The following is a 24,473-nucleotide window of genomic DNA, read 5'->3' as shown; positions in this document are numbered from 1 at the left end:
TTTCTTTTGTTTCCTTTTATGCACATCCTGTCTCAGAAGTGCTTGTTACTCACCTAGCTCTGGGGAGTTTACTCCCCGGAGTCCTTATGTTTCTTCTTCGCCCAGAACATCGCCTCGGATTAGGGCGACACCAAGACCTGGGTCTTGGGTGCAGCTGTGGCTATGGACCTGCTACACCCTGCTACGCTCTGCGATTCCCTGCAATGCCCAGCTACGTCCTGCTGCGTCCACCGCGTCCACCCATGCTCTGCTGTGCCACGCTACATCCTGTACCGTCATAACCCCAACCGTCAGACAACGCCCACCAAGAGTCTGGGTCTGCCGACGTTTCTTCCTAAAAGGGAGTTTTTCCTCGCCACTGTCGCAATAGCCACTGCTAATGCTTGCTCTTGGGGGAACTATTGGAATTGCTGGGGCTTTATAGAGTGTGGTCTAGACCTACTCTATCTGTAAAGTGTCTCGAGATAACTCTTGTTATGATTTGATACTATAAATAAAATTGAATTGAATTGAATTGTCTACTTGTAATTCAGTGGAAAACATTGTACTACTACATTTAGCCTACTTGACAGAGAACATTGCAGATTCAGATTCTACTCACAAAATATCACAAATAAAATGTGATGCATTATTTCTCAAACTATTCAGCCAATGATAATGCTCTCTTTTACTTTAATTCAACATTTGCAGCAGAACTTGTAGCCTACTCTGTGGTCACAGGCGGTTTTACCATTTGGCTAGTGATGTGTGTTTTTTTGTAATTAGTTTTTATAAAACTCAACCCAAATGTTACAGCGCGGTTCAATCAGGTGTGGTTCGGCTGCTGCTCGTGTAGAAATTCAACTGACCCAAATGTGCACATCCACTGGTAACAAAACACCGTGCTGAAGAGCCCCAACGGGAACACATAGACCTCAACAGTCCCATCCACAGCCGACTCCGGAAGTAAAAATCCTGTGTGTGTGTGTGTGTGTGTGTGTGTGTGTGTGTGTGTGTGTGTGTGTGTGTGTGTGTGTGTGAGTGTGTGTCTGTGATCGCCTGTCTTGCTCTAGACACAGCTGAGAAGTCAAGACAGCCAAATAACCATAAACGTGGGTGTTTTATTTTGAAATTTGTTTTATTTTGTAAAGTATCCTGCGGTACTGTGGCCTTCCTGTATGTGATTACCTACCTAGCTTGACACTTGAAACTATCGCTGCAGCGCCATAGACTGTATATAAGAATGGACCAACAGATCCCGTTGCTCTGGACGGAGACCAGTGAAGGCCGTTAGAAGCACTTTTCCGGTGAGCGCTGAGCGTTACTGCGCAGCCTCCAACTGAGAGAGACGACGTAAATGTGCCGTGAGCAACGTGTCTGAAAGTTGTAAGTCTTCTGGTAGCTGTGCCAAGAGAAATCTCAATCATTCCCAATCTTGCAGAGACGGAGAGCGTAGGTATATAGAGGAGATCACATAGGCACAGGCTAATTATTGATCACTAAAATGATTAATTGAAAAATTAAACAGCTAATGTGAGACGAAACTGCCTGCACGCTTCTCCTGTACTGTATGGTAATTCCTCTACTATGCGACAGTAAGTCGCGTGGTTATGACACAATCGTTAGCCTATTTTTACAAAAACGTCTGCTACGGAGCCATAACGTGCGATACAAGGTAATGGAGCCTTTTATACATTGTGGTGTTTCTTTAGAAATAAACAATGGACAAATAGTCTTTAAACGCTTCAGATGTAAAGTTATTCGCTGTCAAAGTGGCGCCAAAATGAATGGCAGTCAATGGAATGCTAACGGGGGGTGATCGCTTTGTAGCATTAAAATGGCTCCATAGGAGGTTTGCGGTCCGAGGAGAGGCTTACCCCCTTGTGCAGCGCACACTGCTAGCAACAAAACAGTATTCTTGTCCCAGCTGCTGTACTGCACACGTGTGGGGACTAGGGCTGTCAAACGATTACATTTTCTTAATCGTGATTAATCGTTGAATTTCCATAGTTAATCGCGATTAATCGCATGTTTTATCACATGATTAAAATGCTATCATTTTGCATTTCAGAACTGTTTTTAAGTACATATTAATAATGGAAAGCAATTATTACCAGTGTATCTTGATTGGGAATCAAATTAATGCAAAGAAAGTTACTTTATGAACTTGATTTTAAGATTTGTATTTGTTTATTATATATTTAACCTAGTCACACATTTGATTTACATAACAACTTTGTTCATAATGTGAATTGTTTTTCTTATAGTCTTAATCAAAATTCAAAAGTGGAAACAGACACACAAAAGACATAAAGGTGGAAATTAAAAAAATTGTTTATTATAAAATAGAGTGGGTTAATGCACAGTTTGCTTGAGGGTATCTTTGGGCTCTTACTGCTACATAACAACAAATCTGTGAGCAAACCCCAAGGCAGAATAACCTCATCTGTACAGTAGATGGTTTGTCAGTAACACAGTGCTGTCTGGTTCTCCTCTCTCCGTCTGTCGCAGTGTCAATATCTTTAAAGCAGCAGTTAGCACCTGCTCCTGCCCTCTACAGTACAAGCACTCCTCATGGTCATTCAAGTGATTTTGATCCTCACTGTTATTACAAGGTGTCAACACTATGATATTGTTGGTCTTGTATCATGCTGTTTGAACCATGCTGTGCATCCATTTCAAACCAGCGCCTCATAGACTGACCTTGCTGAAATACATGTTTGATAACCTTCCAGTTGAAACGATCCTAAGAGGTGGGAATTGTGGGTGTCTTCATCTCTGCGTGAACATCTTAATGCATGTTTGCTTGCTTTTGTGTGTGAGTGGCTGTGCATTTATGTTTTTTATATATGTATGAGCGAATGTGTCTATTGCTAGTGTGTTGTATTTTCATTGTTGAAGCCGTTTTAGCTCGTCTTCACCTGTGCCTCTGTATTCATAGCCTCTATTTCCTAAATCAGCTTCTTACTCTGAGCAAGGGTGTCCAGCATGAACACACTATTATCTGACAATCATGAAATCATATTGGTTATTTCTCATGAGCTTTATTATTTTTGTTTGTCTGTATCCTAGACTGATATGTAAAGGCCTCTGTAAAATCAGAGGATCACAAACGTCATTAGGATTCATCCTCTAATAATAAAACCATAAATGTCCGTCTGTCCAAAATTTCATTGCAATCCATTGAATAGTGTAGATATTTAAAATCATGGACCAAAGTGGTGGACCTACCAAAACCAAATAAAAAAGTGGAAATAATGGACACCATTCGCAGTTTTTGGCCATATCTTGTTGTACAGTAAGTAAATAGATAAATGATATTTGGTTAGAAAGGTAAGAAGTAAATTAAGCCTGTAATTTTACACAATTAAATAACTGAAAACTTTACAAAACCATTTATATTTGTGGTTAAGGAAATGTTGACAGAATATTAGCAAGAAACTGTCTGAATGTGGACACAATCACTATACATCAAAACGAGTCTGTTCAAATGCTTTTATTTAATTTGACTTGAGGTCTTATTAAAGTATGTGGGAAAGGAAGTGGGGCTGTGGAGTTGACGCCTTACTTTTTTACAGTGAGGCTACAACACAGCCCAAACTCCCCTCTGGTCAGCTCAGACGGATCTACTACTAAGATCCTGAAATTGCTGCATGAGGGTATCCTTCTTGCAGGAAATGGCATCCACCTGAGCTTCGAGGTCATGACGTTTGTAGTACCAAAGTATCACATTATCGAAATCTGCTGACAATTGTAGCATATTGTGTCGGAAGAGGTCATTGAGCATGTACTCCCAATTTTAATGGCGCATATTCAGCCCTCTTCCTTTCTTTATCTTTAAGTCTTTCCGTAAACTCCTGAATCTCTCGTTCCAGAGATATGTTGTCTTGGTTTAGGACATTGGTGTCCTCCTGCTGGCTCATGGTTTTGTTTTCAGCTTTTATCATCTTATATTTATCCTCCAAATCTTTAATGTCTGGTTTATCTCCACAATTTCTTGCTGGAGAAAGTGGTTATTTTGGACGAGGTTTTGTTTTCTAGCACGGACTTACATTTTTCCTCCAAGGCTATTTGATTCTGGAGTTTATCAAGGTAGCCAAGCGCTTGCCTTTCTAGGATTTTATCCTTTATATTTCTTTTGTAAGTCTTGGCTATTTGCAAGCTTAATAGTGAGCTCATCTATTTGGGAAGTCAAGATGCCATTCTGTTGTTTTATGGCTTCTGTTTGAGGAACTTGTAGAGAAGACTTTTTTGCCCCTGTCCTCTGTAATCAAACTCCTGAGGAATAATGTGTTTACAGCGAAACATTTTGTTATATCATATATCTGCCATCTGATGTGCACTGTCCTACACAAAACAGAAAGTGGCATCACATTTTAAAACAAAGTATTAGCTCTGCTTAGAATTTGGAATATCAGAATGTGATGTCATATTGGCATCACATACTTGCCACAACTGACTCCTGACTGTTATTATTCTCACACTTTTAAAGGGGAATTCCACAGATTTCAGATACCCTTATGATGTCATCAGGGTTATTTTGGGATTCATTTAACTTGTAAACTATGTTATAAACTTGGGGTGTGGAAAGACATTTAACAATAAATTATAACCTTGACGAACTATATATATAAAGTTGACAAAACACACTGTATCTCTAATACACTGTGGGAATATTCAAATTTATAATTAAAGAGTTTGAGTCTTTAATTATAAATTTGAATATTCCCATAGTGTATGCAGTTAATATAATTATGATGGGACCTTTAAATTAACAGTCAATTATAGATGTGAACTGTGATCTACATTTAACTATCTATACATTCATATCTGACAACATTATAATGTCAGATATGAATGTATAAACAGCTAAATGTAGGGATGGCTCGATCCGATCGTAAAGTATCGGATTGGAGCCGATATGGGCATTTTTTACAAAGAAGCTCATCGGGACATCCCTAGTTAAATGATAATTGGGAGACATGGCATGATAAGGTAAATTAAACTAGCATGTGTACAGCACTGTGACATATAAAATTGATTGATTGATTGAAACATATATAAAAATAGATGTATGTGTAATATCTGTAATGTGAGTGTTTTAAATTATAGTGTACAGTAAATAGAAAACTTTGGGAGTGGGGTAGTGCAAAGGACCATTATGAGACCACATAGAACAATCGCTGCTGCTTCCAGTGGTTGCTTTAGGGCCAGGCAGCAGAGAGAGAGGTGATAATTCACAGCCCCGCTGCTGCTCCTCCACATGAGCCAAAGAGCCAACCCCCACTGCAAACCTCACACTGTGTCAACACGTCCTCAGCATAAATATTAATCTCTTTAGAATGATATGCCGGGTATTGCGCTGCTTAAACAAGCAAAGAGATGTGTTCATCTTTTCATTTTCTGCCTCCCCTTGCCATCTCTCCCTCGGCTGGTGCCTGTGGATTCAGCGCATCCCAGCGGTGACATCATCTGTCCTTCCAAATATCCCCCGCCTCTCTACCTCCATCCTGTAATTGCAGCCCAAAGGCCAAGCCAGACCGATAAGCTAATTAATTAAGGATAGGTCACCAAGCAATTGTCAATTGTTAATTCTTCTCTGACCCCATTTGGGCCCTGATCTAGAGCAAATTAATGTTGTTTGAGAAATAACAAAATGTATTATAGTAAATAACAAGGGTACATATTGCTCCTGTCAGTCAAACCTAAATTGATTATTTGAGCCTGGGATCGCTTACATTTAAAGGTACACCAGGATAGATGCCTTGCCTTAAGATGTTTGTAGTAACAGGAGTGCACATACAGTACAGTAATCATACACAACAAAACTGAAAAGCTTGACATGGTCTTGTTACAGCCTGAAGGCATTCAAAGATAAACTCCTTAAATTCAAAAACTGCTGGTACTTGAAATGGAAAGCTAGTGATCTTAACCTTAACATCTTCTGCTTTTATCAACAAGATAAATTGCTCAACTTTGAAAACTTGACACTTCGCAAAGCTATCTGGCAAACAAGACAAATTTAGTTCTCAGGTTCCTTTTGTTTTGCAGTAGTGATGTACTTTTGGATACTCCAAATAAAATCTGCCTGTAAGCTTACACAATTCATGATGGATTTACAAAACAGCATGGAAAACAAACAACAAAAATGCAGTTGGATGCCCACCGCTTGAAAAGACAAGCAAGTTTAAGACTGATTTAAAGGAAATAGACCTTTTGTGAATAACTGCCAAACTAAATCCCATGGTCTGAATGGAATAGGAAACACTCTCAGATAGGGTGTACATTATGCCCCATAAATCTAAATCCAGCTCTCATAATTACTGTACAAAAATATACTGAGTCACAGAATGCAAATTAGTCTGAGTCAGGATAAAATAAGGCAGCTTAATCAGAGGGGGTACTGGGTTACACTTGTAATGATGGTACTTCCCACCAAAGCCCACTGTTTAAGTTATCAATATAAAGCTGCCTATGTTCTCTTTACACAAGAAAGAAATGGTTCACTTGCCTGTTTCACCCAAAGCAGCTTCTGTGAGGTTTTGTCTAATGTGGCAGCGTTCTTGCTGTTGTGACACTGACTCACTCAACTTGTTTTTGTCTTATTGATCACTTGCAAATTAAGATCATCAAACCAGACAGGGAAGCCCACTGAGACCAACCTCCATCACAACCTGCCCTATCATTATCACACACAAGTTTCTCTCTAGGTTTTTTTTCAGATTTCCTCATACTTACAAGTAGTTGTAATTTACCATTAATGGGTATGGTATATCATTCTGAATACAGATGAGCTTTGGTCTGAATACAAAGCTTGTTCACTAACTGAATAATTGTTAATGTGAGCAAAAGGACAGTTTGATAAATCTATATATTTTGATGGCGTCGTTCATACCATCTTACCATACCATAGACTAAAGCACTGGGTCAGAATGGTTGGAACAGCCCTCGGATGGTTGTCTATAATATCTTACAGAGAGATCTTTCAGGGTGACTATTTATGATTTTGTTGTCAGCTTATATGCCGTGGGGAGGGAGGGTAGTCCACAAGGTTTAATCCTTGGTTCCATTTTGTTCATTTTCTATATGCACCCCCTTGGTCGTATTATTCGTCAGTTTAAAATTGTTGCCTAACATTGTTACGCAGATGACACCCAGCTTGATGTATCATTTTAATTGGATGAGCTTAAAAATCTGGATACACCATGTCCAGTGTTTCCTACAGGTTGAGAATTTACTTGTGGTGGTGGGTGGCGCAGGATGTGACGGTGTGATGGCTGGGTCCAGTAATAAACTATTCAAACAAAGGTTTATGAAGTATGTATTGAAAACGATGACTACATTACATTAACCGATAATTTAGAAAGAATAACTATTTACATATTAAACAAATTAGACTAAACAATGATACAGATGAAAATATTGCGATACTATGCTGCATCTGACACAATTTCAGGTTAGTTATTAGGGCTGCACGATATTAGGAAAATATGCAATATGCCATAACATTGTTGAATATTACAATAATGATATTACTTGCTCTAAATAAACAGATATAAATATGTACTCAGTTCTGCCTTTCTGCTGCTTTCAGTATTCTGCTAAAATACAACAAACTGCTTGTTGAATTTAAAACAAATGAAAGGAAAGTGTAGCCATGATGATTTTTTTGCCAAATGTTAACGGTTCAGCAGATAAAATACCAGATTACCTGGAGCCCAAATGTTATATGTATAATAAAGTATATTCTTGTTCATTTTGTTTGTTAGATCATTGTTGGATTTTTTTAAAGTGTTTTAATCTGTGTTTTAGGGATCCTTCAGTTCTCCATGCCTGTATCCATTAACTGTATTTATGGACTTGAGCCTGAATAAAACCCTAACGATAGCCTCTGAGCCTAGCGTGCAGCATTGGCGCTGTCATGCGCACGGCGCGTGACTTCAGGAGGGGGGGGGGCTGGAGGCAGTTGGTCTGTGTGCCCTATAAAAAATACACCTTTGATTGGAAAAAAATGTTATTTGGATTTTATCTACCTGGGCGGGTCTCAATCTACCTGGGTGGGGCGCCCAAGTAGACCTATGTATGGGAAACACTGATGTCCTTACTGCTATCAAAGACTGGATGTCACAGATTTTTTTTTTACAGCTGAATACTCACAAAACAGAAATCTTGGTCATTGGCCCAAACCAAGTTTTAAAGGGTGTAAATCCATACATCAGACATTTGGCAGGGAATATAAAACCAACTTCTAGAAATGTTTGATCATCACATTAAGAAATGGGTTCAGTCTTTTTTTTTTTGCAACTCAGAAATATCGCCACTATTAGTTAATGTTACAAAATCTGAAGCACTTTGGAACTGCTGTATAAATAAAGTTTACTTACTTACTATTACCATAAGGTCATGCATTTTCCAGCCAGTCCTAAGAGCATTAGGCAGTTGCCTTAAACATTAAAGTGCCCATATTATGAAAAAAATCACTTTCTCAGGGATGTAGGGTGTTATTTTGTGTCTCTGGTGCTTCCACACGCATACAAACTTTAAAAAAAAAAAAAAAAAAAAAAAAAACATCCATGCTGTTTTGAGTGAGATACAGGTTTCTGAATGTGTCCTGCCATCAGTCTCCGGGTGAGCTGTTCAAAATCTGCACGGCTTTCTACGTCACTAGCCGAAACGAGGGGCCTAGGGGGCTAACCATTAGCATGCTAACTCGTTCTCAATGGCAAAACACTGCTACAACACACACAAATTCACCCTAATTTACAAAATAAATTGTATAGAACTACTTACATGTCCCTGTTCTGCAGGTATTCCACACAAAGTTGGAAGTGCGCCCTCATTTAGAAGAAGTCTCCCAGCTAATCCTGCCTTGTACAGGCCGAAACAGCTAGCTAGCTCATGTAATCCTTAGCTAGCTACTGCGCATGTGCGACTGACAACAAAGATGTTACAGAAGTTGAGAGGTCTCACTCTGTAGCTAAAACAGAGACCTGAACACAGGGTGAAAAGAGGAGCTGCAGCAATGTGCAGTACAACAAAAATATGGTGTTTTTTGAAAATTAAACCATGTAAACCTATTCTGATACAATCTCAAATTACAATTACCTGATTTTGCTGATGCATGAAAGAGTTTAGCAAAAGATAAGAAAAAAACACACACACACACACACACACAAAACAAATTTCAAGATAAAACACCCACGTTCACACACACACACACACACACACAAGAGGGTTGAGAGAACCTGTTAGAATAATAAGCGCCTACTATTTATCCACTTGATGAAGTTGATTAGCAGAATTCTTAAATTGTGATAAGAGCAGGGTCGATTTCACTTTTTGGCGATGTGTTCAGAATGAGACCGAGGCTGGATTAAGCCATGTCATCGAGCAGCAGACAAGATCTGACTCCATAGCTTGAAAGCATTTCTGTTATGAATCATGGTCTATTTTTGCTCCCTCTGATGGAGGAGCATTGTAATGTGATAAAAGGAGAACACACTCATCCAAGGATGGATGGATGGATGGATGGATGGATGGATGGATGGATGGATAGATAGATAGATAGATAGATAGATAGATAGATAGATAGATAGATAGATAGATAGATAGATAGATAGATAGATAGATAGATAGATAGATAGATAGATAGATAGATAGATAGATAGATAGATAGATCTATCTATCTATCTATCTATCTATCTATCTATCTATCTATCTATCTATCTATCTATCTATCTATCTATCTATCTATCTATCTATCTATCTATCTATCTATCTATCTATCTATCTATCTATCTATCTATCTATCTATCTATCTATCTATCTATCTATCTATCAGCTTGTAGTGGATACAGCCAGTAATGTAGTAAATATGTTATCAAAACTGGCGTTGCAAAGACCCTAATAAAGTTTACATAAAGACCTTAAAGTTGTGTCAGGTGGGAATCTGTGATGGAATTATGAAGCTAACGTATTAGGTGTTTCTAAGACTAGTATTTCCACATGGCAGAGGTACACTTGTTATCTCCTTAGGTCTCAATTTTTAATACCAAGATCTGCCCTGTGAGGTCAGACACACACTGTGCCACCGTTATGTGCAATCCATTTTTATTGCGTTGGCATGGCAATATTCTCTCTCCTTTCTTTTCAGTGATTGTCCTCATCCTGTTTTTATTTTTAGAGAAAAATGCTTCAACTCCCTGCGAGAAAAAAAAGCCCTATTGTGGAGTGTCGGGATGCTGCTCGGGAGCAGGTTATGTTGGAGATTAGAGATCAACCGGTGTTAAAGCACCACCTACTGACCAATCAATACTCGATTGATAACGGCGTCACCGTTCTTAGAAGATCCGGTGGAGCTCGGTGCGCAGAGAGAGAAGTGCACTCATAAAAGTTAAACATTTAGAGACCGACAACCCTGTTAACATTCCCTGATGGGTATTTTTTATGAAAGATATATATTTTCAGCGGAGGGAATTACATATAGGCTATTTGTCGGCTTCTTGAGCCGTGCGTTGCCAATGCGCACATCTGTTTGAATTATGTTTTTATATTTTTTATTTGCTCTCTGATCGCTTGTCACTGCCAGGGTTGCAACTGAAATAAGATTCAAGATTAAAAATCCTTTATTAATCCCAATGGGGAAATTCACACTGTTGCAGCAGCAAGGGATAAGAGGAAAGTAGAAAAATAGAAGACACACGTTAACACACAATAAATATAGTTAAAGCAAGTAAATATTAAATAGTAAAATCACGTTTTACACGTTTTAGTCACATGTTTTATTTTATGTTTTATCAGTCCTGGTGTGTGTGTTTTGTCCATGTGGTCTACTGGGAGCAGTGCTGATTGTAGAGTCTAACAGCAGCAGGCAGAAAAGACCTGCGGTATCTCTCCGTGACGCAGCGCAGGTGCAGCAGCCTGTCACTGAAGGAGCTGTTGAGCAGTGCTGACAGTGTCCTGCATGGGGTGGGAGGAGTCGTCCATCATGGAGGATAATTTAACCACTATCCTCCTCCAGGGTACAAGCGGCCGAAATGGGTTTCCTCAGGAGGGTGGCTGGTGTCTCCCTTAGAGATAGGGTGAGAAGCTCAGTCATCCGTGAGGAGCTCGGAGTAGAGCCGCTGCTCCTTCGCGTCGAAAGGAGCCAGTTGAGGTGGTTCGGGCATCTGGTAAGGATGCCCCCTGGACGCCTCCCTAGGGAGGTGTTCCAGGCACGTCCAGCTGGGAGGAGGCCTCGGGGAAGACCCAGGACTAGGTGGAGGGATTATGTCTCCAACCTGGCCTGGGAACGCCTCGGGATCCCCCAGTCGGAGCTGGTTAATGTGGCTCGGGAAAGGGAAGTTTGGGGTCCCCTGCTGGAGCTGCTACCCCCGCGACCCGAGACCGGATAAGCGGACGAAGATGGATGGATGGATGGATGGACTATCCTCCTGTCTCCCACCACCTCCACGGTGTCAAGGGGGCAACCAAGAACAGAGCTGGCCTTCTTGATCAGCCTGTTCAGTCTTTTCCTGCCTGCCACTGCAATGCCACTGCCCTAGCAGACCACTCCATAGAGAATGGCTGATGCCACCACAGAGTCTTAGAATGTCCTCAGGAGTGCCCCCTGCACCCCAAAAGACCTGAGTCTCCTCAGCAGATACAGTCTGCTCTGGCCTTTTTTGTAGAGTGCTGTGGTGTTATCAGTCCAGTCCAATTTATTGTTCAGGTGAACACCCAGGTACCATGATTTAACCATATCGATGTCCGTACCCAGGATGTTCACCGGCAGAGGTGAAGAGTGTTTGCTCCTGCGGAAATCCACCACCAGCTCCTTGGTTTTCCTAGCATTGATCTGGAGGTGGTTCCGCTGGCACCAGTCCGCAAAGTCTTTGTTGAGTTCTCTGTACTCCCTGTCATCCCCATCTGTGATGAGGCCAACAACAGCGGAGTCATCAGAGAACTTTTGTAGGTGGCCTGAGTGATAGGTGAAGTCTGCAGTGTAGAGGGTGAACAGGAACGCGGCCAGGACTGTTCCTTGTGGGGCCCCTGTGCTGCAGACAACTTTGTCGCATACACAGCTCTGTGCCCTTACAAACTGAGGTCGGTTGGTGAGGTAGTCCAATATCCATCCAGTGAGGTGGAGGTCCGCTCCAACTTTTCCCTCAGAAGCATTGGCTGGATGGTGTTGAAAGCACTGGAGAAATCATAGAACATGATTCTCACAGTGCTTCTAGCCTTTTCCAGGTGGGAGAGAGATTTGTGGAGAAGGTATATGATAGTATCATCCACCCAGTGCCAGGTTGATAGGCAAACTGAAGTGGGTCCATGGATGAGCTCACCAGGGGGCGGAGATGGACCAGGACCAGCCTTTCCAGAGTCTTCATCAGGTGGGATGTCTGTGTGTTGTGTGTTGGAGGAGGAGGGGGGCTGTTTGTTGGAGGTTGTGAGTGGGGAAGTGATGGCGGGAGTGTGAAAAACCCTAGGGGGTGCAGACAGTGGTGTTTACTGCAGCAGGAACGACTGGACAAGGGGAGGGGTATATGACCCATCAAATCTGTTGAAGAAAAGATTCAGCTCATTCACCCACTTTGTTTCCCCCACAGTCTGAGGTTTTGGTTCTTTGTAGCCTGAAATGGTTTTCAGGCTTTCCCAGATCTCCTTGGTGTTCTTACGCTGCAGCTCATCCTCCATCTTCCTCCTGTAGCGTTTTTAGGCTAATAATAGACAGTTTATGGAAAGCACACGTGTAATTATGGTCAGATCTTGTGCCTGACTGATGGGGAAGTGATATTGATAAGCGTTATGATTATCAATATTATGATGACACTTTTTTTTTGCCAGCTTTCCTTCCTGTTTTAGGGAGCAGCAACTGTATTGCATTTTGTAGAATTATAATTTGCTATGTAAAATATGCGGCTCTGGTTGTTGTTTGCGATTGGTCATGCTGTGCAAACACCGCCTCTTTTATGTGAACGTGCGCGTCGCTGGATTGGGAAATCCTGGGTTGATTGAACTAGTTGTTAACCAGCGTCATGACACAGCTTATGCGGGACCGCGGTTGTTAGGTTAGGTGAAGCCGGGTAACTGAAATAAATCCAGGGCATGTTGATCTTGATTCGTAGTACAGGCCTCAGGTCTGTTTTCCTCAGCGATTAAAAGTTGGGGAGGGGTCAGTTGTCATCAACCAAAGCTCGGAACTTTGGTCGCACTGTAAAAAAATGTTAATTTCTTAATTCATTTTATGGAATTTTTTGCTAATCATTATTATTTTACAGATTTTTCCTGTATTTGTTTTTTATTTACATAAAAGAACATAAAAAAACTGACTGTGAATAACCATAAAATATTTTTTCATTTTAAAAGAAAAGTCATTTCTCACATGCACACTCGCAAATGTAGCGTAATTTCACTAACGTTCCTTTTAAATTTAATAGATTAAACTATTAAATTCAATTGTAATACACTGTAGCTTAAATTAGCGTTCAGAAGTGCTCTTTTCCTCCAGTTAGTTGATTTGGACGTCCAGATTCATGCAAATATCAACACACATTTAATACAAAATCTGCATGGTTGTCAATGAGAAGCTGTTTATCTATTTGTTGTTGGTGAATAAGATAAGAAAAACTTTATTTATCCCAAATGAATTTGTTGTGCAGCAGTTGCAGTACAAAGTGGGAAAGAGTGCAAATATATAGGGTGCAAATAACAAATTATAAACATTAAAGGTTATCAGTAAGGTGCTAAAACCAAATGTACACAATGCCAGAAATGTAAACAGGATACCAGTAATTGTTATATATATAAACAGGTTACAGTTAGGTGCAAATTCTAAATATACACATGGCAAAAGTAAACCGTTCAATTCAGTAAAGCAGTAAAAATAACACTAGTGCCATGATCTGTAGCTAAGCCTCGCTGTTACTGTCTTTACTGTTTCATTCAGTTTTATACTGCCGCATTCATTTAAAACGCAGGGTCTTTATTTATCATGTGCACAACAATTACAGTACAGGGAAGCAGTTGTTGTAATGAAAATCATACCAATGTTAACATGTGTATAAGGAAGAAAGGAGAGGTCACACAAGTAACAACCCAATGTCACTGAGCCTGGTGGTGCGGGACTGGATGCTGCTGTATCGCCTACCGTATCGTCTACCGGACCGTCCACTGTATCGTCAACCGTACCTTCTACCATATCGTCTACTGTATCGTCCACCGTATCTTCCACCATACCGTTTAACGTACACCGTATCGTCTACCGTACTTCGTATCGTCTACCGTATCGTTACCGTATCATTCACTTTACGTCTTCCGTACAGTCCAGTTTACCGTATCAATGATCGTACCGTCTACCGTACTTCGTATCGTCTACCATATCGTTACCGTATCATTCACTTTACGTCTTCCGTACAGTCCAGTTTACCGTATCAATGATCGTACCGTACCGTCCACCGTACCGTCTACCGTATCGTCAACTGTACCATCCACCATATCGTCTACCGTGTCGTCTACCGTACCATCTACAGTACTGTCCACTGTATCGCCTACCGTATTGTCTACCATATCGTCTACCGTCACCCTACCTTCTGCCGGACGGCAGCAGGCAGAACAGTTTGTGGCTGGGTTGATTGGGGTCTCTGATTATCCTGTTGGCCTTCTTGTGTAGTATTGTGGTGTAGAGGTCCTTAATGGATGGCAACTGCAATCAAACATCTGCGTCATAGGTTACTAAAATTATTTTCCGATTTTACAGTCACTAACCTGTTTGTTTCTCTGAATTGCTACAGCCTATTTTTAAAACCACGAAGCAGATCTTTTTAACCCAGCAGTCAGTCTTGGCTTCATTTCTGGAAGAGTTTTTTTGAACCTGTTTCAATCCAGCAGGGTTATTCATCCTGTTTGTGTTTTGGTTGTTGGTAACTAGAGATTTCTGACGACCATTTAGACCTATTCTGCCCAGCAGCTCCACCAGCCACTTGATGCAGTTTTTCAGGAAACCTTTGCATAGAAGTCAACAGATATCAGGAATTCTGAGTCCCGTTTACAGATAAGTAAGGTGCAGTGGAAGTGTAGTGTGCTGTACTGTACAGGGTGATCCCAACAGCAGCAGAGTGCAATGTGTCTCTGAATTTAGTGTTGTCAACTACTGCCCTGGGGCAGACGCTTCAGGACAATTAAAACACAAACAAACAGACTCAGAAACCGTTTTTATCCAAAAGCCATAACTGCACTTAACGCTACTTGGGTATGAAGGATGAATTGTGCAGTGAATGTCTTGTATGTGTGGTATGTCTGTCTTTTTGTGTCTTTACTTTCTTTTTCTTTTTTTTTAAACCTCTTTAAGTCTCTTATGTGTTTTTATGGTGACTTTTAGAGGCTCTTTTATATTAATTTATTCCCCTGTTTGGCACTTTTGCTGATGTTCTGCACTGATAGGACTGCATCCAATTTCGTTGTACGTGTACAATGACAATAAAGGCTATTCTATTCTATTCTAACAAGTTATAGCAGACATAAGCCGTGCTCCAGCTTTATCTGATTTGTGCTTTATCAATTGGATATTGTTGTGGTTGTTGTCGTTGGTCACTGCGATAAAAAGGTCCAATTCGCTTATCTGACATTTAGAAACCCAGCCAAAGAATGACCTCAGAGATGGCTCAGGTCCAACAAACCAACCAGCGTTTCCGGATGTCCATAAACTGTAAAAATAGTGGTTTTACGGGAAAAGCGTCCTCTCTCCGTCCTCATGCACCATCTTCTCGAGCAGACCTCATTAGCAGGAGACTGCAGGTGTTCCACTCCAGTTGAGTGACAGCCGATTTCATTAGTTTCCTCAAGTGCCGATCTGCCCTCTGATACGACAGTGAGAGACAGACTAACTGCTCACTTTCCTCATGTGGTCCCGTTGGTTCGTTCGGCAGCGCCCTTCAGTTAAGTAACCGGGACACGGATGCTTTAGAGAAATGTTGGTGCTATGCATTGAGGCGATTAAGATTCAGGGTAGCACCAGAGGTCACCTCGGGCATTAAACAGTTGTTGGCTCTGCTCGGACCGGGACACTGGGACCACTGCTGCTGATCATATAGACAGAGGAGTGCCGGCAAGAGTTGAGGACGTGTTGAAGGCAGAGAGTGAAGAAGGAGGAAGGGAAGACAACGCCGGGTCTGTTTCTTCCTCTTGTTTCCGTCTCGTACAAACTCAGGCAGACACAGACCCCGAAGCTGTGACTTTGAAGTGGTGTCTTTGATTAAGGAGTTAATTAAAGAAAAGCTGCATGCTAGCGAGCAGATAACTTGGGAGAGAAAAGGAACAGGCAGAGAGGAAAAAGGAACAGATATGAAGCAGAGAAGTGATATTGGCAGCTCATCAGTTTCTGAAGTGAGTGTTGTCCTTCTGATTGGCAGAGAAGCCAGCTGGCACACCGGAGATGGATGTGAAAGCTGGAAAAGAAAACCCTGCCACCCACATGTGTGAATGATACTTGCTGCAAGCTGTGGTGTTATTGCCACAAAGCATTAATGATAATGGATGATTTTAGGACAGCAGGAAGAAGGAAGGATGATAATTTATACATTTGGGACGAAAAGACTGATGGTTAGTTCAGTGTATGCGGTGGTAATTACAGGGTACCCGCAGGGTCTTAAAAGCATTGAAAAAGTCTTAAATTTGATAATCTCAAATTAAGTTCTTAAAAGCCTTGAATTTGGGATACAAAGTCTTGGATTTCGTTACAAAGGTCTTATATTTTTTTGCCTTTCCTAGGATTAAGTTCATACCGTAACAAAATTAACTGTTACTAATGTAGGCTAATTAAAAACTGACTGGAGCCCGTCACTGAACGCACCGGAGGACCAAGATACAAAGTAAACACACCTCTCTGATCGGTACCGGAGGGTTAGCGGTTAAACTGAGCAGAGGATGTGCAGAATGTGTCGGTGTGTGTCGGAGCCTGGCTGGCCGCTTGGCGCCTTCAGACAAAGCCCAAGCTAAGAGGCAAACGGCTTATTAGCTAGCCGAACACCAAGCGGTAATATCTGCAAATATTGGATCTGTGAGCGCATTAATCTGCTCGGTGTGCGTCTTATAACAAACAGAGCGAGCAGCTGCCGGACTCTAACATCTGTTGATCCGTGCAGGACTTCAGTGTGAGCGGACTGTTTAGAGACGATGTGACCGGCAGGTAACTAAAAGTAATAAAAGGTAATTAAAGGTTATCTGCTACTGTAGCAGAGCTGCAATTAAACGCTGAACTGAGCTGTGTGTTTTCAGTGTTAAACACTTCTGCAGTTATTCATGCACGACTGTTGTTGGTGATTTACAGAGGTGGAAGACTTACTCAGATCATGTATTGCAGTAAAAGTAGAAAAGTACCAAAAGTAAAAGTGCTCATTATGCAGTGTAATATAACTTATTTTATTGGATTATATTATAATCCAATAAATTGTATTAAATATGACTGATAATTTATATAAGATGTTTTTTTTAATACAAGTAGCCTACTTGTACATAATTATTTTCTAGGATTTAAAATGTATACAGATTTTACATTTTCATCTCATACATCTGTCGGAATGGGTACGAAGTTGGCATTGAATTTAATTTGAAATGGTATTAAAAAGGTCTTAAAAATTTAAGTTAGAGGATCCTGGGGGTACCCTGAATTAATATTCTTGTTCTTTTTCTGTCCCCCCTGATCGGGTTCCTGTCTTTGTGTTCTCTTTAACCCTCCGAGACTGTCCTCCCCCCGAAAAACGCCCACAGAAATCATTTGTTCAAGCAGCAATTACTTTACGTTTATAGTGGTGGAGCCCACTAGTGGCTGTAATAATTGCGACTGGAGCAAAGCAGATCGTAATGTGACATGATATAAGAGCGCCAAATTCTGCACAAGGAGGCAGGTTGGGGTGGCGGATGGGTCAAACACAGGACTTTCACTTAGGAGAGCAGGGTTTGTGTCCCGTTTATATATATATATATATATATATATACAGTGGGGAGAACAAGTATTTGATACACTGCTGATTTTGCAGGTTTTCCTACTTACAAAGCATGTAGAAGTCTATAATTTTTATCATAGGTACACTTCAACTGTGAGAGACGGAATCTAAAACAAAAATTCAGAAAATCACATTGTATGATTTTTTTAATAATTAATTTGCATTTTATTGCATGACATAAGTATTTGATCACCTACCAACCAGTAAGAATTCCGGCTCTCACAGACCTGTTAGTTTTTCTTTAAGAAACCCTCCAGTTCTCCACTCATTACCTGTATTAACTGCACCGGTTTGAAATCATTACCTGTATAAAAGGCACCTGTCCACGCACTCAATCAAACAGACTCCAACCTCTCCACAATGGCCAAGACCAGAGAGCTATGTAAGGACATCAGGGATACAATTGTAGACCTGCACAAGGCTGGGATGGGCTACAGGACAATAGGCAAGCAGCTTGGTGAGAAGGCAACAGGCGCAATTATTAGAAAATGGAAGAAGTTCAAGATGACGGTCAATCTCCCTCGGTCTGGAGCTCCATGCAAGACCTCACCTCGTGGGGCATCAATGATCATGAGGAAGGTGAGGGATCAGCCCAGAACTATACGGCAGGACCTGGTCAATGACCTGAAGAGAGCTGGCACCACAGTCTCAAAGAAAACCATTAGTAACACACTACGCCGTCATGGATTAAAATCCTGCAGCGCACGCAAGGTCCCCCTGCTCAAGCCAGCGCATGTCCAGGCCCGTGTGAAGTTTGCCAATGACCATCTGGATGATCCAGAGGAGGAATGGGAGAAGGTCATGTGGTCTGATGAAACCAAAATAGAGCTTTTTGGTCTAAACTCCACTCGCCGTGTTTGGAGGAAGAAGGATGAGTACAACCCCAAGAACACCATCCCAACCGTGAAGCATGGAGGTGGAAACATCATTCTTTGGGGATGCTTTTCTGCAAAGGGGACAGGACAACTGCACTGTATTGAGGGGAGGATGGATGGGGCCATGTATCGCGAGATCTTGGCCAACAACCTCCTTCCCTCAGTAAGAGCATTGAAGGTGGGTCGAGGCTGGGTCTTCCAGCATGACAACAACTCGAAACACACAACCAGGGCAACTAAGGAGTGGCTCCGTAAGAAGCATCTCAAGGTCCTGGAGTGGCCTAGCCAGTCTCCAGACCTAAACCCAATAGAGAATCTTTGGAGGGAGCTGAAAGTCCGTATTGTCCAGCGACAGCCCCGAAACCTGAAGGATCTGGCGAAGGTCTGTATGGAGGAGTGGGCCAAAATCCCTGCTGCAGTGTGTGCAAACCTGGTCAAGAACTACAGGAAACTTATGATCTCTGTAATTGCAAACAAAGGTGTCTGTACCAAATATTAAATTCTGCTTTTCTGATGTATCAAATAATTATGTCATGCAATAAAATGCAAATTAATTACTTAAAAATCATACAATGTGATTTTCTGGATTTTTGTTTTAGATTCCGTCACTCACAGTTGAAGAGTACCTATGATAAAAATTACAGACCTCTACATGCTTTGTAAGTGGGAAAACCTGCAAAATCGGCAATGTATCAAATACTTGTTCTCCCCACTGTATATATTAAAAAAAAAAAGGTTAGTTTTTTTTAACTTTACGAAACAAACAGAGCTACATCACAATGTGCTTCTTGTGCGTAACTGGAATTGAAGTAGCGTCTGATTTTAACCAGAACCACAATCTTTTTACTAAACATAACCAAGTAGTTTTGGTTCCTGAACATAACCAAACTGTGACCGTTTCACAACGTTAGCGCCAAGTTTAAAACTGCGATCGTTATGTTCTGTGGTTTCATCGACCACCACATCTGCCTGTCCTCATCCTCCACATCCTCCATCCTGTCCATTAAACTCTCACCTTCCTCATCTTTGCTTCCCTCTCTCCCATTCTTCCTCACAACCTTCCCATCACATCTCCTTCACCCTCCTACTCGACAATCCCTCTTCCTCCTCACTCTTCCTTTTTTCCGTATTGTTCTCTTGATTCTTTTCTCATTTTTTCACTCCTCCATTCCACCCTCATCCTCCTCTTTTCCTTCTCCTTCTCATCATTCTCTAAACCGTCATCCTCTGTTTCTCTACAACATCTTACATTACAGCCGCTGCCAATCCTTTTCCTGACCTGTTCTTCACCTCTTCGATTTTCTTCCTCATCATCTTTTTTTCTCCCACTCTTTCACCCATAAAATAAAAAAATAATAAAATCAATAAAATAAGTACATTTTAAAAGTTCATTTCAAAAGCATTAAAAAATCATGTCTTCTCTATCTCTTGTCTTTTTCTTCCCCTCTCCTCCATCTACACCAGCCTGGGTTTTATAAAGGCGTGGCGGGGTCACAGGTGACCCTGTCCAGCCTGGTGAACCAGTCGCGGGCCATGCTGGAGGAGCAGGCGCGCCACTTGCTGACGGAGGCCGAGCGGCAGACCATGGGCTACTACGTGGAGGAGTACCGGGACGGACACATCGGTGTGGAGCAGCTCGTGGTGGCACTGTTCGAGCTGCTCAACACGCACGCAAAGGTAAAGGACCAGGAGGCTTGTTTGAGAAAGGAAAGATCAAAAGAATCATTTTTCTTGTGTGCAGACCCTTGGACAGTCTCTCTCTCTCTCTGTGAGATTGCAGCAAGGTTTGAATTGAAGCTTCTGAGCCCTTGTGAGATTTATTTTTTTACTGTTTAGTTTTTTTACTTCATCTCTGGCTCTTACAAGTCTCTTGATTTTCTCACAGTCTGCAGTAGTTCACCTTGTAAAGAACACAATAAATCAAAGGCATTTTATTTCGGATTATTCAAGTACACTGCTGTATCACACACCCACAGAAAGCTTCTCCAGCTGCCTTATACTGTATTCAGAACTTCTGTACAAATTCCTTACTGGATGGGTTGTTTTTTTGTATTGTACAAAAGGAATTCATCTAAAATAAGAGTAGGATTTAATCATGGTTAAGATTTAGTTTACTCCCACCAGCATTGTACAAAACTCAGTTTAATGATTTAAACCAAAGTCGTCGTTTAAATCACCTTATACAGTTTGGTGCCAGATTTATGTGAAAAGCCCAAAAATAGGTCACTGCTACTCCTACAAGCAAGTGTTGTTCGCACCAAAAAGTTAATAATAATACTGAGCGTTAGCTGGTTACGTTTAAACACACACATTTCTCTTCTTTAAAAAACACTCTTATGGTTGAGCTGTTGGACTGTTCCTGAGTTGTTCTTAGGGCCCTGACACACCAACCAGATGGGCCGACCGTCGGCAGAAAAGCCAGTCAGACTGATCAGTCGGCTCCCCGAGGTCCAAAAAATGCCTCAGAACACACTGAGGCGACGCCGACTTGAGCGTATGCTCTGCGCGTGCGCGAAACGTAATACGTCTCCATAGCAGCAGGCGGCGCTGCTCTGTATAGTTTCAATTAACAGTCTGATTATTTCCCAGAAAATGAAAACCAGCAGCTGATTCGGAAATTCACAGCCAGACTGTCATGGCGGCTTGTTCAGAATACGATCTCATATTGTACTAAAATAGTTCACCGAAACGTGTTTCTGAAAACATTTTAAGCGAGAAATAGACCATGCAGTTTCTGAATCTGTCTTCATTTCAGATTGACAAAGGTCAGTTTAAAAGATTTTCGTCAGATTTTGAGCGGCTCATCCGCTCCCCATTTCCGGGTGAGTCCCGACTGCCCTGTCCCCGACTGAACATGTTGGGTCAGCCAAAATGAATGCCGACGGCTCCTCGGACGGCCGACGGCACGGGACACACCGAACAGACTCAAGTCACGGACCTCGCCAGACGGCCCGACGCCCAATTATCGGGCTGGTGTGTCTTCTCTCTTAGAGGTTTAGTTTCCACTTATTTCACTCATTTCACAAATGCAGATATTGAAGTTCAACCATCCCAGCAACTGTTCAATCTGAGTCTATATCGACAACGTTTCCTTTCCGTGATGGCTCCGTTGCCGCCAGAAATTCCACCAGATGTCACTCATTTGGGCCAGATGTCCGACACCTTCCTCTTCCTTTGTGTTGACATTCTAAACTCCGGTGGATTTCTGAGGACTATGGTTAACTGCTCCTCAGATCTCTGCAGGGTAAATCCAGACAGCTAGCTAGACTATCTGTCCAATCTGAGTTTTCTGTTGCACGACTAAACAACTTTTGAACGTACACATGTTCCACCAAAACAAGTTCCTTGTACGATTGTGATTGGTTTAATGAAAGGCCAATAAACCAGAGCATGTTTTTCTCCCATCCCAGAATGCTGTGTGGACTAGCCAGACCCTCCTCCGCAGCGCTGTGGAGGAAGGTCTGGCAATGAGAGACTAGTTCAATCTTGATCAGAGCTGATTTTAATCTGGATTTGGAGAGGATTAAACCAACATTTAAACAAAGGCTTAAAACCTGTTCAGTTTAAAATAAGGTTTACAGTTTACGACAAACAGTGGTTTCATTCAGTTCAATTACATTTTATTTATACTATCAAATCGTAGCAGAAGTTATCTCAGGACTCCTTACAGATGGAGTAGGTCTAGAACTATAATTAACAGAGATGCAACAATTCCCACAAGAGCAAGCATTTGGTGCTAGGTGCACTTGTTTCGGTCCTGTTTTAAGGTTAATCTTAGTAAGAACCCACCCACCAAGTCTGTTACCTCATACCTTTGCCTTCCCTCTTGTGTCTTCCCCCTCTGTACCTCCCCCCCCCCCCCCAGTTCTCTCTGCTGTCAGAGGTGCGAGGTCTGGTGACCCCACAGGACCTGGAGCACTTTGACGGGCTGGTGCTGAGACGGGAAATTCAGGCTCTAAAAGCGCGACAGGGGACAGCTGGAGCCACGGCGCTCCAACCAGACTCCCTGTCCATGGTGTCGTACCCAGACACCCTGACCTCGTCTTCAGCCAGCTTCATGACCAACACCACCCTCAGCTCTGCACGGGTAGGCTGGATTTACCAGTCGGATAACAGTCTGGCTCTTCTTGATTTCATGTATACTCCTGAGTTTTTTTATTTGAGAGTTATTGGGTACATGGAAATATAAAATGGATACTGTGGGGATAAAATGGAAGCTCTCTTTAGTTATGCGCGCGTGTGTGTAGGTGTGTGTGACAGAGAGAGGCTGAGGCAGAGAGGTAGTGTGTTATTTCCATGGATTATAATGGATTCTGCTGTAGAAAAGAGTCTGCTGTGGACTTTGATGGGCTGAACAAAGACACGTTTCGGTGCCTTCCTGTTGAATCCGAAAAGTCCTTCAGCTGATATTTGATAGGTTGTGTTTTTCATCCATCTCACTCTACCACTCACTCCCAACCTCACCCCAAAAACCTGGTCCCCCTCTCCCCCTCTGTAGGAAAGGCTGCTCTGGCTGATAGATATGATGGAGGTAGGAGTCTCTGCTGAAACTGATGAATGCTTTCCAACCACACATACAGGACACACACTAAACAGGGAGGTGTAAAGCTCACACACACACACACACACACACACACACACACATACATACATACACTCCGACTCTCACCTTGGTTTGCTGTTTTGCAGTGAATTTGTTTGCAGTGTTTTTTTTCTTTCTTCTTTTTCCTTTCTCTACTTTGATTTGGACAATAACTCTCTACAGTCCTAATAGGCTGTGTGTGTTTTGTGACTGTACAGGAAATCTGTGGCTGTTTTTGTTTGGATGAGATCACTGTTACAGAGAGAGAGAAAAAAATCATCTTTGAGTATATTGACAAGTGTTGTAAATAACAGATTTTTCTGGTGGTGTTTCACTTTGTTTTTGTATGTGCATAAAACAGGTGGATAGACACATTACATTAATTAAACATATGCTTTTGTGAGACTTGTGAGACCAATGAGCCTATTATACAGTTCTGTCATGACATACTTTCGCCAATCCTTAGGGGAGCTATTGTTTTAGCTGTGTAATCCAATGCTTCTTCACTACAGCAAAGCACATTAACTCTGCTTTAGCCCTTTAGTGAAACAATCTGAAGTGAAGCATAACAAATTATCCCTTTATTACATTTTCATTTGATCAGGGTTTAAATTAAATTGGGAGACAACTGCCCCTGCTCCTCTGTTCTGTGTATGTTCGTCATATCAGTGGTTTACTGGACACCTTTTAGTTCAGTCTAGTTTACACGTGCCAACAATTTAAAACCAAAAGTGTTGAAATGTGGTAAATGAGTCAGCAAGTCAAGTGTTTGGTTGTGGATAAGGTAGACGACTGATTGCACAGATGAGCACACACACACACACACATACATACAATGACTAAACTGACAGCGGAGATAAGCTGTTGACTGTCTGCAGATCTTTTCAACAAACAGTCCTCTTTCAGATGCCTCTGGTGGGTTTTCTTTGCCTTTCTGCTTTCCCTCTGAGAAGCGACATTTACATGTGTGAGGGTGTGTGTCTGTGTGTGTTAGTCTTTATTCCACCCGTGTGTGTGTGTGTGTGTGTGTGTTTGTGTGTGTGTGACCCATGGGTG

General features: G+C 41.8%; 1 protein-coding gene across 4 annotated transcripts in view; it reads left to right on the top strand.

Moving 5' to 3' along the window:
• The window catches only part of whrna (whirlin a), a 217,923-nt gene that overhangs the window by 173,793 nt on the left and 19,657 nt on the right, over positions 1 to 24,473 (top strand). For 3 of the 4 annotated variants that reach the window (XM_035991422.1, XM_035991420.1, XM_031277482.2), the window contains exons 6-7: positions 20,300 to 20,512; positions 22,701 to 22,922. In XM_035991422.1, the coding sequence (XP_035847315.1) occupies positions 20,300 to 20,512; positions 22,701 to 22,922 (435 nt within the window). The remainder of the gene's footprint in view (positions 1 to 20,299; positions 20,513 to 22,700; positions 22,923 to 24,473) is intronic. The other variant, XM_035991421.1, reaches the window with a different exon arrangement.

The sequence above is a fragment of the Sander lucioperca genome, chromosome 14 (genome assembly GCF_008315115.2).
Source record: "Sander lucioperca isolate FBNREF2018 chromosome 14, SLUC_FBN_1.2, whole genome shotgun sequence".
Lineage (NCBI taxonomy): Eukaryota > Metazoa > Chordata > Actinopteri > Perciformes > Percidae > Sander > Sander lucioperca.
Note: the sequence above shows the minus strand (reverse complement) of the source record. Positions and strands in the feature narration are given on the sequence as shown.